This window comes from Cyprinus carpio, chromosome A13 (assembly GCF_018340385.1).
Source record: "Cyprinus carpio isolate SPL01 chromosome A13, ASM1834038v1, whole genome shotgun sequence".
Classification (NCBI taxonomy): domain Eukaryota; kingdom Metazoa; phylum Chordata; class Actinopteri; order Cypriniformes; family Cyprinidae; genus Cyprinus; species Cyprinus carpio.
In genome coordinates, this window is record NC_056584.1 from 28,027,868 (window position 1) to 28,044,622 (window position 16,755).

General features: G+C 37.9%; 1 protein-coding gene across 1 annotated transcript; it reads right to left on the reverse strand.

The window, feature by feature from the left end:
• Positions 1-5,108: 5,108 nt before the first annotated feature.
• LOC122147317 (E3 ubiquitin/ISG15 ligase TRIM25-like) lies at positions 5,109-14,520 on the reverse strand. Its single transcript, XM_042769620.1, has 5 exons — positions 13,520-14,520; positions 12,938-13,033; positions 12,625-12,858; positions 12,174-12,272; positions 5,109-5,153 (listed from the first exon to the last, which is right to left on the reverse strand). Exons 1-5 carry the CDS (start codon positions 14,087-14,089, stop codon positions 5,109-5,111), a joined length of 1,044 nt encoding a protein of 347 aa, XP_042625554.1. The 5' UTR covers positions 14,090-14,520.
• Positions 14,521-16,755: the final 2,235 nt, after the last annotated feature.

Below are 16,755 nucleotides of genomic sequence, written 5' to 3' on the forward strand. Positions count from 1 at the left end.
ATCAGGAATGAGTGCAAGAGTGTCGCGTGAACATGATGTTACTGTAGACTAAACGTATCTAACATGCATGTACACCTCTCACCTGCACAAAAACAGATTCAGTATTCCTCAGAATGAATAAAAACAGTCAAATGCGAACATGCAAGAATTAAATATATTAACAATTATGTATTTAATCCAAATTTATTCACCAATGTCTTTGCTGCTCCAATTCAATCATACTTATCAGCAAAAAATGACTTTAGATTATTTATTTTTTTATTTATTGCTGAAGAGTGTTGAACTTTCTTCTCCTGTGTCTTATTCTTCAAGTAATTCAGAATTGCAGAGATGTTTGTTTGAGCTGCGCCCTCTACTGTACAGACGTGAATTCACATTTCCTTCAGCCTGAGGCTCATTCATTTCACTTATGCATTTGACAAAAATACAACTTTTTATATTAAAAACAAACAAGCAAGCCCAGCCAAGATGAGAAAAAGTAAAGCAATGGGTAACTTTTTTAGGGAGTAAAGCAATATTGTAATGCATTACTTGTAAAAGTATGCTGCAACTTTCCCCAACACTGATGATGGCACACATTTTAATCTGATTGATGAGGTTCTTAAAAAGCTGCGGTGGAATGATGGGATTGAACTGGTTAAACTGTAATATTGACCAGCGTATCAGTCTAGTTATCTCTCTTGATTAAACTGAGTCATGGTGGGACTTTACAGACGTACTGTACACGCTTGCTGTATTTCTCATTAAGTCGATAAAAGTGTCTACTAAATGAATAAATGTAAAAACTGCACAGTAGGAACTGGAGAAGGTGAATGCTTTAAGGAATTGATTTATTTAAATGAACCGTCTGAACAAACTGATTCAGCTTTTGTAATGAGACAGAAAAAAAGTGGGCAAAGAGTTTGTTGATTATAATGTGTCTGAAATAGTTTCAGTGCAAGTCACTCTGAATGAAAAGCACCAAATGCATAAATGTTGTCTCAAATGTTCTTTGTTGGGAAAAGCAGCTTGTTACACACTGCAAGAAATCCTCAGCATTTTTGACTCGTTTTCCAGTACAAATACCTAAACGTCCTTAAGAAACACAAAATCTTTTCTGAAAAATGAATCAAAATTAAAAAAATTTATAATCAAAATCAACAATGATATCATAATAAAAATCTTAAAATAACAACATAAAAATAAATTAACAATTTAAAGGGAAAACAAGATTATTATTTTTTTCTTACACCATAAGCAGAAACTTAAAACATTTGAGCTAAAATATTTTCTTTGAGATATTAAGTCAATATTTAAATAATTAAATAACACATTTGCGTGTTCATGGTTCTCTAATGCCGATTAATGGTCACATGACTTGCAGAAAAACAAACTAAATATGAATAAAATATAATTTATTAAATATATTTTTTTATAATTTAATACATATTTTATATTTATTAATATTATATTTTTGCTTTTTATATTTATTTTAAATTTTTACATTTGAACTAGTTTTAATTTAATTTGATGTAATTAATTTAGATTAAATTAATATTCAATTTAACTGAAGCAGGTAAATGTTGCATGACTTAAAACAAAATTAAACATTTAATAAAATAAAAAAAAAATGTAAAAATAAAATTTTCATACTTTTTTGTGTGCTTTTTTAACTAAAGACTTTAACAATGTAGTTAATCACATTAAGTATAAAAAAATATGAAAAATTTTACTAACAAATCAAACAAAATAAACAAAATTTATATTAAAAACAAAATAAAACAAAATACATTTTATTTAAATGGAAAACAAGATGATTTTTTTTCTGACCCCATCGGCAGATACATTTATTCTTGTTTTATAATCACTTAATTTTAATATTTTATTTATTTTTTAGAAAACAAGACTTAATTGCTCATGCCATTTTACTTCTCAAGCAAAATTTGCATCTTGATTTAAGAACGTTGTTTATTAAAAAACAAAAGAGTCAGAATAAGATGTCGCAAATGTTTTACATTTTTGCAAAACAGTTTCAAATAACTAAAAAGAAGAAGAACCCATCAGACTGAATGAGAATAGACTTCTCTCCTCTGATGTCATAAACAGTTTTGGTTTCTAGACCAGTTTCTGACTGTGATAACACAAAGCTCAACCATTAACGTCCTGAACTCAGCTCAATGTCAGAATAAAAGCTGAGGGTCAAGGCTTGGCTGGATGCCATGCACTAGTTAGAAACTCTAAAGTAGGCTGTTTAAAAATAGCTTTAGTTTCTATATCTGCATCATTTCAGACTCACAAAATCTGCACTGAACTGTATATACAGTAATGCATGAAAATGTTTTGTTGCACATGCACATTTATTGCACGAGGTGCCTTCGCTGATGCTTTCACGAACCCTAAACATGTTTATATTTAGATTGGTGCATGGGCTTTTAGTGCACTGTCGTTCTTCATCGGGGTCACGCAGCCATATACAAACACTGCATGCTGGGAGATATTTATCAGGAGATGTGCTTTCTGTCAGAGTGCTTCTTTCCTGAGCACTTTCGCTTTTTCTGAAGAACAGACAAAAGCTTTGGATAAAAGAGAGTGGGGTAATACTGTATGTGGATGGTTCAAATGTTTGGGATTTTTTAAATACTTTTATTCATCAAGGCTGCAATAAACTGATGAAATGTGACAGTAAAGACATTTATAATGTTACAGCAGATTTCTATTAAGTGATGAAAGACATTGATAGTAACAGCATTTATAATGTCAAAGCAGATGCTATTTCAAATGAACTTTCTGTTCTTCTGTGAAAAAAATGTGTATCACAGTTTCCACAGAAATATTGTGCAGCACGACTGTGTTCAACATTGATAATAATCAGAAATGTTTCTTGAGCAGCAAATCATCATATTAGAATGATTTCTGAAGATCATGTGACACTGAAGACTGGACTAATGATGCTGAAAATACAGCTGCACATCACAGAAATAAATTACAGTTTAACAGAGATTCACATAGAAACGGGATATTTTAAATTGTAAATATATTTCATAATTTTTACTGTATAAAAGATGTTTTGAAATATGTCTGAGGCTTTCAAGCTCTGAAAAGGACAAGAAAGCGTCGTAAAAATATCCTAACATTTGACTTGTGCACTATACCCTCCTTTTGTCCACGGTGTTATACAGTATTTCAGTGAATTTCTCTGAGAACTTGTACGTCACAGTTTTTAGTCTGGATGATTTGTACAGAGCACATTCAGGACTGTTCAGAGATATCGAATGTTTAGAAGTTTCTCTATGACTACTCCATTTATTTAGTGATCAAATTGAACACACTTATGGAAATATGATAATATTTTGATGTTATCATTTAAATCTGATTTTTAAACCATTTGTCATGAATCAGCATCTTAGGAAAATGTTATGGGGTTTTGAATCAAAATAAGTCTTTGTTACAAAACAAGACATTCATTTTATTTGTAGAGGACAGCGGGACTAAAAGTGTGTTTATTACGCATTTTGAGAGACACAAGTTCAACAAATGAATAGAAAGAATATATACATATCAATATAAAAAGGATTTTTGTTAAATGTGAGCCAAAATCACCACAATTAAAACAGCCAAACCCCAAGAGCCAAAGACTAAATTAAAACTACTTCAGTCTGTGTACAGCATCTGAATTTATTAAAATGTGTGGGAAAACACATTAAAGACATTTTAGACACATACTGCATAAAGTATATCAAAACTATCATAAAACACAAAAAACACATTTATACAAACACACTAAACAAAAAAAATCAAATCATAATAGACTCAACAAATTAGACACATACATGCATCAAGTAATCATCAAATCATCATAAACAGCTGAAAATCTCTCATTTGGTTATAGGCACAAATCATGGGGAAACCTAAAAATTTATCCAGGTGATTTAAAAAAAAAAAAAAAAAATTACATATTTTTTTCCTATTCACAAAAACTTGAGTCCTGGTGTCTTCTAGAGGACATAGCATGGAAGGAAAAAAGTGTCTTCTAGAGGACATAGCATATAAATAAAACATCCATTTTCTATTTTTTTTTCTTGTGCTCTAAACAACACAATATTAATAAAATAATTATTAATCCTGCAAAAATCACCAGAGAGAAGACCAAAAAAAAAATAATAATAATTAATTAATGATTGGGGAATCCTGCATATGTCACCAGAGAGAAGACCAACATTTCTCTGTAATATAAAAAAATAAAAAAATGAATAAACATAACAAATTAAACACAATAAGAAATTAAATAAATGAATTAGTAGAATTAATTGTTCACAATAAGATCCAAAACATGCATTTATAAAATAGATGGGACAAATTTATATTTTGACTTTTTTGAAAGTTACTATATCTTACTTAAAATGTATTACAATAAACATTTATTACAGTGAGAGCTGGGTAGATTACAGTACTTACAAGTTGTAGTCCATTACTGATTCCACATTACATGACAAAAATTGTAGTCACCAATATAATCCATTACATTACATTACATTACATGTTTCAGGAAATATAATCAGACTACTTTTGGATTACTTTGGATATTTGGAAAATATTGTACCATATCAATACAAAAATACAAATTAATGAAAATTTACTCTATTCATTGTTATTAAAAACATGGAGTGCATTAATTAACAACCAAAGGGAATACAAACTGTAACAGAGCATTACATAAAACACCGAAATGAGGAAACCAGGAACAGAACACTACATAAACACAACTAAATGAGGGGATAACGAGAAACACCTGAGACAAATGAAATGCATTAGGAGCAGGAACAGGAAGAACCAAATATGGGTAGGGCATGGAGCGCTAAAAGACACTACAAGACCCGACAGTCCCGTCACGGCAATTCGTACATGGACGAGGTGGCTAAAAGTACGACCACAACAAATGATAACACGACCAGGTCGTACGTATTTTACAGTTGCATTCGTATGAATTTGTATTACCTACACCAAACCCCGCCCCTAAACCTAATGTCACTGGGGGGCTAGCAAATCGTATAGCAAAGCGTACGAGTAGGTCGTACAAATTCGTACGAATAGCCACTCGTAAAATACGTACGAATGGTCGTGAGATAGCGTTATTCGGTGTGCATGGAGCCACTAAAAGATTGTGTCATGCCACTCTAAAAAGAAAAAACATGAACACAGGTTTATGACAGTCTTATTCGACTTTTATTATAATAAAGTATATAATAAAATGCAGTGCTTAATCAACATAGCATGGTCACTGTTTAGAATACTATAAAATATGTTGCGTGCTTTATTCTGTGTGAGAAGCCACAATTATTAAATGTGGTATTTTTACATGCTTTCAGATGGAGCAGCATTTAAGTTACTACAGAGAGCCGTAGTTCACTGACAAACTACGCAAACAGCAGTCATTATCGTGAATGATTTCTTCTATTTCATTTTTTTTTTTTTTTTTTTTTTAGTGAACTATAGGTCACCGGCTATACAAACAAAATGCAATGCTGCTCTATCTGAAAGCACATTCTGGAGATTTACTACTGATTACAGAACCGGCTTTACTGACAAAATGCGCTTGACAATCGAAATTCGATTAATTGTGCAGCCCTAATTTAGAGTTTATTACATTTTTGTATTTTTTGAACCTAAATACTACTGAGAAAACTGAGACCAAAACAGTTTCCATAACATAATTCAGGTCCTGAGTTTAACAGATAATACCTTTTAAAACAAATTACAATATTCAGTGATGTGATGATAATTTCTCTGTGTGACGGCGCAACTGTAGCTTGTACTTATTAATAAAACAAACAGAAAACAAACAAATAGCATTAAGAGTCGTTTATTTAAGTGAACATATGCAATGATAAATTTTAACAGATTTTTATTGTCATTGTAAAATAACGGAACATTAGATCATGGATATTGTCTCAAAAGTCATGGAAAAGTCATGTGTACGAACCCTGACACAGTTTCAATGATGATTTATAATTAACCAAAAACCCAGGATAGAGCGGCTGAGTGAATGTGGTCTGGACTGTGTGGATGAGGCTCATTGTGTCAGAGACACTGTAGAAGGACAGAGTTCCTGCACTGTGATCCACAAATACTCCTATTCTACTGCTGGTGGACTTTACAGAGAGATCAGTCTGTATGTTATTGTGTCTGAATGAGTAACTGGAGGGAAAGCAGATCAAACTCCAGGACTGTTCATTAGATCCAAACAAACACTCATTACCCCGTCCCTTCCTGCTGATGCTCTTATATGACACTGATATATAAACACATCCACTCCACTCCAGCTCCCAGTAACAGCGTCCACACACACTCTCTCTACACAACACCTGCTCATACACATGAAATCTGTCTGGATGATCAGGATACGGCTGGAGAATGTCTGTACCAGTGATCACTCTGTTGCTCTCAGACAGACGGAGGAGTTTATTCACTGTGTTCAGATCCAGAGTGAGCCGACGGGAATCTGATGGAGATAAAACACATCAGAATCAGGAATTATGAATCTGTTTGATCTTTTCATGTAGCTGAACTCTTTATGTTCAGTGTATCATCAGTACAGATGACCAGATATCTGTGCAAATCATCATCATAGTTATAAAACGTCTCAGGTTACGAATGTAACCATGGTTCCCTGAGTAGTGAATGAGACACTGCGTCCTCCAGGGGAACACCTCGTCGTGACCCGTGTCTGAAGCATACATTGAAAAACACCAAAAACAAGTTGGTTGGCAACAGCCTCTGACGTCACTACCGGTGCGACTATAGTATAAATAGGCGCTGGGAGAACACGTTATTCACTTTTTCATCTTAAGCTTGCGTCTGAAGCATGGCAGGAAGCTAGAGGGCGCAGTGTCTCGTTCCCTGCTCAGGGTACCATGATTACATTTGTAGCCTGAGACGTTCCCTTTCAAGTAAACTTCGAACTGCATCCTCTAGGGGTCGGTATGGGGAACAGTATACCCACGCCACCATGTTGAGGGGAGTGCAGGCCAGACACATGGTGAGCACTAAGTACCAACTCTACCATTTCCATGGGAGTTGCCCCTGGGATGTTAGACGGCTGTCCGTGATATTATCCCTTATGGCCAAAGGCCTAGGCTACACACCCAACTTACCTGTTAGGGCCTGACTCCTGGGCCCGGGGTAGAGCTCAAGGATCAAAAACAAGAACAACCAAGAACAAAAAACTAACATAATACCAACCCCTCACACACACACAACCGCCACCTCCTGCACAAGCATAAGCTTGCTGAAGGAACTGTCTCAACAGATCCCTAGTAGCAACACCCTGTTTAAATAGGTATCCTGAGGATACATAAGTGGAATAAGAGAGAAACAGACTAATATTAGCGTAGATGCCATTCTTCTAACGATGTAGCAAGTACATCGGGTGTTATGGGAAGTGTTCCTGGTTCCCGAGTTTTTGGATGTGCTAAGGAATTGAGACAAATCAGGAAGATTAGTTACAAAGCAGTCTTTTGTGGTAGAAGTGATGGTTCTACCATACTTGTAACTAGGAGTAGAATTTACAGTTTTAGATATATGAAGTTTACACAAGACTTGATAATGATCTGAGATATCATCGCTTGGCTGCATAATTTCAACACCATCAACATCAATTCCATGTCACAGTATTAAATCTAGAGTATGATTTCGACAATGAGTAGGACCTGACGCCTGTTGTCTAACCCCAATAGAGTTCAAAATGTCTATGAATGCTGATCCCAGTGCATCTTATAAAATAAACAAATCATATTAAAATCAGCAAATTCTTTAATAAATTCTGTATTGTGCCCTGGGAGCCTGTATACAGTAGCCAGTACAAACATCACAGGGGATTTGTCATGAACACTTGTTTCTCTGGATAATGTTATATGAAGCACCATTAAATCAAATGAGTTATAACTGAAGCCCACCCTCTGAGAAATACTGAAAATATTTTTATAAATTGTAGCAACACCTCCCCCTTTACCTTTTGGACGCGGCTCATGTTTATAACAGTAATCTTGGGGAGTAGACTCATTTAAAATAATGTAATCATCAGGTTTTAGCCAGGTTTCGGTCAAACAGAGCACATCAAGGTTATGATCAGTGATCATATAATTTACAAAAACTGATTTTGTAGAAAGAGACCTGATAATAAGCCAAGCTTTATCATTTGTTTATCCGGATTACATCTGTTTTTTATTTGTTTGTTGAACATCATCAATTAAATTGTTACTCTTAAATTCGTTTGGATGTTTTTTGTATTTTCTAGTTCGGGGAACAGACACGGTCTCTATAGTGTGTATCTCTAGGTGAAAGAGTCTCTATGTGCTGAGAATTAACCTCTGTGACATGAGGCAGCCAGCAAACAGACGGTCTATCCAGCCAGTCTGTCTGCTTCCTGACCTGGGCACCAGTTAGTCAAGCACAAGCTCTAAGACTATGTGCCATATTTCTAGAGAAATCCCACCCCAGGAGGTCAGGTCTGCCCCAAAAGCCCGTCCAATTGTCTGTGAAGCCTATGTTATTCTGCGAGCACCACTTAGACATCCAGCCATTGAGTGATGACAGTCTGCTATGTATCTCATCACCACGATAAGCAAGGAGGGGACCAGAGCATATTACAGTGTCTGACATCATGCTTGCAAGTTCACACACCTCTTTAATGTTAAACCTCCGACTGGGGAAGTCGAACATTATTAGCGCCGGCGTGAATAACAACCTTACTGAATTTACAATTAGCATTAACCAGCACTTTTAAATTTACCAAGATGTCAGGCGCTCTGGCTCCCAGCAAACATTGGACTATAGTGGCTGGTGTTTTTATTTTCACGTTCTGTACAATAGAATTGCCAATAACTAGAGCACTTTCATCAGGTTTCTCAGTGGGTGTGTCACTGAGTGGGGAGAACCTGTTTAATGTTTTGATCGGAATGGAAGAGCAGTGTTTTGACCCACGACTATGCCATCTCACAGTCACCCAATCTCCCTGCTGCAGAGGCACTGTTACCGGAACCGAACAATGTACAGGACTCCCTGAGCTAGTCGCATCCAAAGCTGTATCTACAGCCCTCATATTCTTACTGTCCTCAATTAAAGTTTGGATGCATGTCTCTTATTCTGAAACCTTCTCTGTCAGCCTAACTATTTCCCTGCATTTATCACGTCTGAATCCCTCGTCGCCGACAGAGAGAGCTAAACTGTACATGTGGCAAGCAGTGCAAACAACAATAGCAGGAGAAGTAGACTATCCTCACCGTGATTGAAGAGTGATTCTGATTTACCACTGTTGTTTCATAAACACCACAAAAACTTTGATAAACTAGAAAAAAAACGATGCAATAGAAAAAAAAAACAATACAAAATAATAGACGCTAATAGAAACAACGATAAAAACGAGAAAACCAACCAAACAAGCTAAAAAACGCTGAACACGTTCTGCACTCACTACACTAAACATAAATTTAAAAACGAAATCAAAAGGTCAAATAAGACAAATAAGATAAATAAAAAATATGGTATATGGTGGGAATTAAGTTTGTATTTCACTTTAGACAACAGAGAGTGATAGTAAGACAGAGATTCAACAGAAAAGCATAGCTACAATCACAAATCACTCTGCAGCACGCAGACAGGAACCGGATGACGCCGTCTTGTTGCACTCTGAAAGAGCAGCTCATAGATGGAATGGTGCATCCCAAAACCAATATGTTTGAGAATCATTAACTCGATCTATGGTATAATGCTGGAGTGGCTAGCAGCAAATATCTAGCCGAGGAGAGGAGCAAACATCCAGCTTTCAAATGAGATGGGAGCTCGGGCCTACCACATGTTCCAATGCTGGAACAGCTAGCAGTAATTCAGTGAGAGAGGGGGCTCAACCTACAACATGTACCAAAGCTGGAATGGCTAGTAGTAGGTTACCTAGCTGAGGGAGCACAAACCCAGCTCTCAACGAAAGAGGGGGCTCAACTTACAGCCTGATCGTTAGAATCAGAAGGGTAAGCATACTGCAAGCTAGCCAAAAACTAGGAAGGGCCTAGTTCACCTGATGCTGCTGGTCACCAAAAACAGAGAACTCAACTTTCACATGAGAGGAGAACTCCGAATTCAGAAAGGAGTAGCGCGCTCATAGGCAACCCTTTTTGGTAAAGGGGAGCGCTGCTAAACTGCCACTACCAAGAACAGCCCACGGAGTGAGGAATTCAACTCCACAGAAGGGTAGAGAACTCAAGCGCTTGACAGGAAGCGCCATGCTCACAATAACCCTCATTGCTCAGAGGAGAGATATTTCAAAAATTTTTAAAATAGACACACACTTTTAGTAGAGCACAACAAACCACCGGGGTCTAACCAACTCAGAGAAAGCTAAACGCGTAACCCTTACCGTACAGGATTTCAGAAAGTGTGCAGAGTCTTGTGTGGACACTTACCACCTATGTGGATATTAGAAAGTGTGCAAAGCGTTCAATGTGCAAACTAACCACCATGTGGATTTCAGAAAGTACACAGAGCTTAGCATGTGTACTTAAAGCTTCCCAAGCATCGCCAAAGGTGCTGAACTGAACGGGAGAGGCAAGCTCAAATACAACCCTCTAAGGCGAGGGGAGCACTGCCTGAGACAGCATTACACAAGAAGATTCTCACAAATGCCACCTATACTTCCCGCTCGAAGTGTCAGCAAGAGGGAATATCTTCCAACAGATCAGCCTGATACGACTGGAGCACTGCCATCTTGTGCAATAAAGACATAGCCTGACCTGCTGCTGCGTATGCCCTGCCATTTAAGCGAGATGTATCCTGAAGGGGCTAAGATGGCAAGGAGGGAGTATTAAGAGAGGACGTCTCACCCATAGAGAGATAGCTAGCAAGTGTCTCTTCTACAGAGGGCATCCTCTCATAGACGTTATCGCGCATCGCCTCCATGTTGGCTTAACTTGTATGCTGGAACCGATGGATGCGTGAGGAAAACGGCTTCATCCATCCATGTTCGACCTCTGTATGGAGATCAGGCAGAAATGGACGGCTCACTTGAGCTGGGGGGCTATGGTCAGAAAGATAACGCTCATCGAGATGACCTCGCGGCGTCACTTTCTTAGCACGCTTCCATGGCAAGGTGCAATCCATAACCTCCTACAGCTCGTCATACGCAGGGCAGGAGGATAGAGAAGGCTCAGCCTCAGCTTCTTCGCCATCCTCAGACATCTCCTGCTCTTCCTGGGCTAAACCCAGCTGAGCACTAGCCTCCGGATCGGAAAATGTTAAAGAAATAACATCATCCTCAGGCGGCTCTTTCTTGTCCCCAGCCGACAAGCTAAACTCATCGGCCAGATCCACCTGTGATCCCCACGAGCTCATTTTCCTCCGTGCCTCAGCAGCGGTGGGTCCTGAATCGCAGGAAGCAGTTGGCTGCCCCTCTTTCCTCGAAAAGAGAGACAAACGAGAGCAGAGTTTTTTCATTGAAAAATGCTCACAATGCACGCAGATTGCTCCCTCAAGGACATCGCGAGCAGCTCTTTGCCCAAACAAAAAACGCAGAAATCGTGTGTGTCATCGGGTGTCAAATAATGACGACACAGATGTACACACCCTCTAAACGTTTTGCTAGTACTCACCATGATGATAGAGTAAAGATCGCTCTTACCACGTTCAAATGCACGCTTCAAACAAAACTGTCAGTGAAGACAAAGAGAATGACGTGTTCTCCTGGCGCCTATTTATACTATAGTCGCACCGGTTGTGACGTCATAGGCAGTCTCCGGCCAACTTGTTGTTGGTGTTTTTCAATGTATGCTTCAGACACGGGTCATGACGAGGTGTTTCCCATAGTGACCCCTAGAGGACGCAGTTCGAAGTTCCCTTGAAAGGGAACTCTTCTTCAACCTTCTACAGAAAGAATAAGAACACACTCAGTGAATTTTCTGCTTGTTTTCTTACTGACTTACATTGTAGGAAGTCGTTTCTGGTTCTGGGAACAATGTTGGTGAATGTGACTGTGGAAATCAACAGACATGAACAGTATCCACTGCATCCAGCTGTATCTATTCCTAAGACATTTCTAATATGATGTTCTCCATGATATAAGATGATGATGGACTGGTTTCTGAGAGCAGATGAATCTGCAGGACTTTACCTCTGTCTGAGATCTTCCTGTCAAGTTTGTCTCTCAGCTGATGGACAGATTCTCTCAGAGCATCAGAAGAGTTGAGAGAACTGAAGAGATCATCATTTACGTCTGTAGATTCAGGAGGTGCTGAGAGAGACTGGAAACTCTACAGAAAACAGAAATCAAACTCATCAGCTCCACACTTCACTTCAGATTTGACTTCACTGATCTTTAGTAACTCAATCCAGCACTTTCACAGCATCAGCTTGATTTTTCTCATATTCATTATATCACATTAGAGCTACATATGTGAACTTTCTAGGAAACAGTTTGGATGATAACACATCTGCTAAGAACATAAATGTCCATCTAACAGCTCAAGCACATCAATGGAGTCACATTGTAGGGTTGAGTAGATTTTTTCAGGAAAAGCAGTTTAGAGGCTACGATTAGATTGACCATTATTGATAACTTTCGCTCAAGTCCACTCTGACCCTGTTCTTGTAGATCTGTGTTACCTGCAGGAACTGGATGTGATCCTGTGTGTGTGAAAGCTGCTCCAGCTCAGCGTCTCTCCTCCTCAGATCATTGATCTCCTGCTCCAGTCGCTCCAGTCGTTCTTCAGCTCGACTCACTGCAGTCTTTTCCTGATCTCTGATCAGTCGTATCAGCTCAGAGCGGCTTCTCTCAATGGAGCCGATGAGCTCAGTAAAGATCGTCTCACTGTCCTCCCCTGCTGTCTGTGCAGAGTGCTGTTGGGACACACAGTGATTCAGCTTCAGTGAGTCTGAACTGAGACGGAGACAAACTTCTCTTCTTCTCCAGACTCACCTTATGAGACTCCACAGACTCTCTCAGCTTCTGAAGATCTTTCTCATTCTGCTGGATTCTCTGCTGGAACGTCTTCTGCGTCTCTTTCAGCTGCATCTGCAGGACAAACAGATGATAGTGAAACTCGCAGAAAACTACTGCCACTAAATCATCATGTGAACAGATGAATCCAGTAAAAGTGGAACTGATAACCAATGTTTATAGGTTTTAATTTGATCATTGATCATTTACAGTACCACCATCACACCTGTACATGAACTCACATGAAGATTAAGGCTTGATTCACACTGCAAATGCAAGTATTATAAAAGTGAAAGTGACACAGACATAGAGCTTCACACTGACAGTGTTTCCACATTCTGTGTAATTAAACTGTGGCTCAATACAGTAAATAAATGAACAAATTGAAGCTATAAATGACTGAAATCCTCTACTTTCAGTAAGATCTACTGAACTGCTTCCTACTTTCTGCTGTCGTGTGTCGTGTGAATGCTGTAAGCTGTTATTATGGGTGCCGATATAAACACATATGAAACGGATCTAACTGTCAGCAATATTTCATCAGTGTCTAGTGTTAAATACCTGTTTCTCTGTCCTCTGTGCTGCAGCTGATACAGTGTCGTGGTTTTTATGTTCATCCATACACAGCACACATATACACTTCTGATCAGTGCGACAGAAAACCTCAAGGAGCTTCTCATGTTTCTGGCAGATCATCTCCTGCAGTCGTCCAGTGGCTTCTGTCAGATTGTGTCTCTTTCCTTTAAACAAACTCTCATGTTGCTCCAGGTGATTCTGACAGTACGAGTTCAGACACATCAGACAGGACTTGGCGGCTTTGTGTTTTCTTCCAGTACAGACGTCACACTGAACATCTCCAGCTCCAGCGTCACAGTCAGGAGGAAGTTTCCTCTTCTTCAGTTTCTCCACCACTCCAGCAAACACCACGTTCTTAAATAAAACAGGTCTTGGCCTGAAGGTCTTTCTGCACTGAGGGCAGCTACAGACTCTCTTCTGTTCCTCCTGATCCCAGCAGTCTGTAATGCAGCTCATACAGTAACTGTGTCCACACTGGATGGTCACTGGATCCTTCAGGAGATCCAGACACAAGGGACACAAGAACTCATTCTGAGAAACTCTGGCTTCTGCCATTTTACTGCATGAATACAGAGACACAAACAGCTTGACTACACTTCAGTTTCTCTTTCCCTGAACACACGTGTTTCCTGTTTCCAGTGTTTGAGTGACGTGTGCAAAACAGGTATGTCTGCAACTCAAGACCAATCGGTCGTGTTTATTTTTCTGCATTGATTATGTCTATGAATCAGTGATGTGTGGGATATTTGTACCTAATCCTACACAGACTGATGTCCAGTTGTTAGCCCGCTGACATGCCACTCAAGCTGAAACCCAAAAATATTTGTTATTTGTGTTCTTGAAGTCAATATCTGAATCACAATACTAGAGTAAAGTTAATTACAGCTTCTAGTTCACGCAGACTTTAAAACTGGGGTTCGTGAAGGAACTGCAGGGGGTTTGTGAGAATAACGAAAAGCTGACTAATTAAATTATATAAATGTACAATTTTAATAAATATTTGCAAAATTACAATCAAAATAAAACACTTTATACAAAAATATTAAATAGTATACCTGTTTACCAGCATGTCATGTGACCATGTGAATAAAATGTAATCATGTAATCAATAAAAAAGTAACTTTAATCTGATTACGAGTAGTTTAAAAAGTAATACAATCTAATTACAATGGAATCAGATTACGCAATCCAGATTACATGTAATCAGCACTGATTACAGTATATAAAATAGTGAAATGTGCATGTGTATATATGTATAATGTCTATGAAATGCGTACAGTAGTCAAATAGTACATAAATAGTGCAATTTCCAAACTTTTGTGCCAGTATCCTAATTAAATGAAATACATTTTAAATGCATTTGTGTGCTAAATTGTGTTAGGAATTTAAAACATTGTGTAAGCAAAAAAAACCACGACTAAAATCTTCAATACACTGTGAACGTTTTCTCTAATGCAAACTTTGCCTAAATTAGTTAAAAAATGAATGCCTTATCACAGTTATTTCCTAAATTTAACAAAAAAAAGAGCCAGATTTACTTAAATGACACTTAAACCACAATACACTGTGAATGGTGTAGAATAAGATGTGATTTTTTTCGGGGAGGATGTGTAAGCATTAGTGTGTTTCTCTCTCTCTCTGTGTGTGTGTGTGTGTGTGTGTGTGTGTGTGTGTCTCAATTTCTGTGTGTGTGTGTGTGTGTGTGTGTGTAACATCATGCATTACTCATCAGAGTGTGTGACGTCAGACGGATCAAAGAGACATCAATGATTTAGTGAAAGTGGCTCAAGTTCACGCATTTCGTGTTTTTTCTTGCTCTGAATTCAAATTGGAAACTTTAAGCGCCTCTAGTGTGCTTTAGGCACAAAACTGCAGAAACCCCACGATCATCTTCATCAGCGTCATGCGTTCAGCGCTGACCTCACGCTTCTTCAGAGCTCAAATCATCTTCTCCACAGAGATGTTCATTAATAAATGGCTGCAAGCCTTGAACCGAATCAACGGCTCCGTGATGAATCTTTCATTTGAAGTAAAAAAGTATGAGGAACTCAGAAAAACACGATGAACGTCATCAAATGCATTATTGAATGAGAAGCTGCATTACAATATAAAAACTGAAACTGTAATTTTAATATCTTTTGGCCAAAATGATGGTTTGCTATTTCGTATGTAATCTTTTAAATCTCTGTGCATGAATTGTCTGTTATGTAGAGAGTTCACAGCCAGTGACATTTGCAATAAAACATTTTAAATGCATGGAAAGTGTGCTTTTTAAACATGTTAAATGCGTGACGCGCAAGGCTTTCTTCTCAGGTTTCTGTTGTGACAACTTACCCCATAGAGTGTGACAACATGCCCCACTTTATGTTCATTAGCTTTCAGAATGTAAAGTTTCAGTAAATACTGATTTCCCCACTTGAAAATACACCTTATTCAGAAAATATTTAGTGGAGTAAAAAAAGTGAGACAACTAGCCACGGTCTCCCCATCATGCGTACAGTCAGACAGACAGAAAGATTCCTGAATTTTGATCAAAATAATAATAATAATAAAATTATTGTTATTATTATTGTTATTATTATTATTATTATTATTATTATTATATGAAATAATAATTATTATAATTACTCATACTACTACTACTACTAATAAATAATCCTTATTTTTATTTATTTATTTTTATACATTACATTTTATACATTGATCCATCCATAGTTAAATATTTATGTTCAACAGCGCCATGGATTCTTATTTAAAAGCATTCTCTGAACATTTCTTATTATAATTTGTGAATTTGCATTTACAGGTTGTTTGAAAAGGATTTGAGAGCCAAATCATTTACACAAAGTCCTTCAGGATCCATAAAGAAAGCAGAGCCAGGATCCCGACGCAGACCTGCGGCATACGCTTCGTAATCCACACAGATGTGTCAAATAATCCAAACACGGAGTTTAAGCAGCTTAAAATGTTCCCAGATGTTTTCAGCACCAGATGTCTGCATGTACAATCATGTTTCATAATGCATTACTGAAGAACTCTGAGTGAACAGCGCCACCTGCTGGCGCCACTGAACACACTCAAACTGGATCAATGTTTCTGTGTTAGTGAGGTTAACTGTCTATTGATTTCATTTCCTGACCTGTCTGCAGTCCAGAAACACGTCTAAGCGTTTTGGCTGCTTTTCATTGTGTCCCGCGGTGGCCGGAATCAACAAGAGCGAC

Coding starts and splice junctions, on each gene's coding strand:
- LOC122147317 (XM_042769620.1), bottom strand. CDS start 14,089: ATGGCAGAAGCCAGAGTTTCTCAGAATGAGTTCTTGTGTCCCTTGTGT. Junction 13,034..13,519: donor CACAGAGGACAGAGAAACAG/GTATTTAACACT, acceptor TTTGTCCTGCAG/ATGCAGCTGAAAGAGACGCA. Junction 12,273..12,624: donor ATCACATCCAGTTCCTGCAG/GTAACACAGATC, acceptor TGTTTTCTGTAG/AGTTTCCAGTCTCTCTCAGC.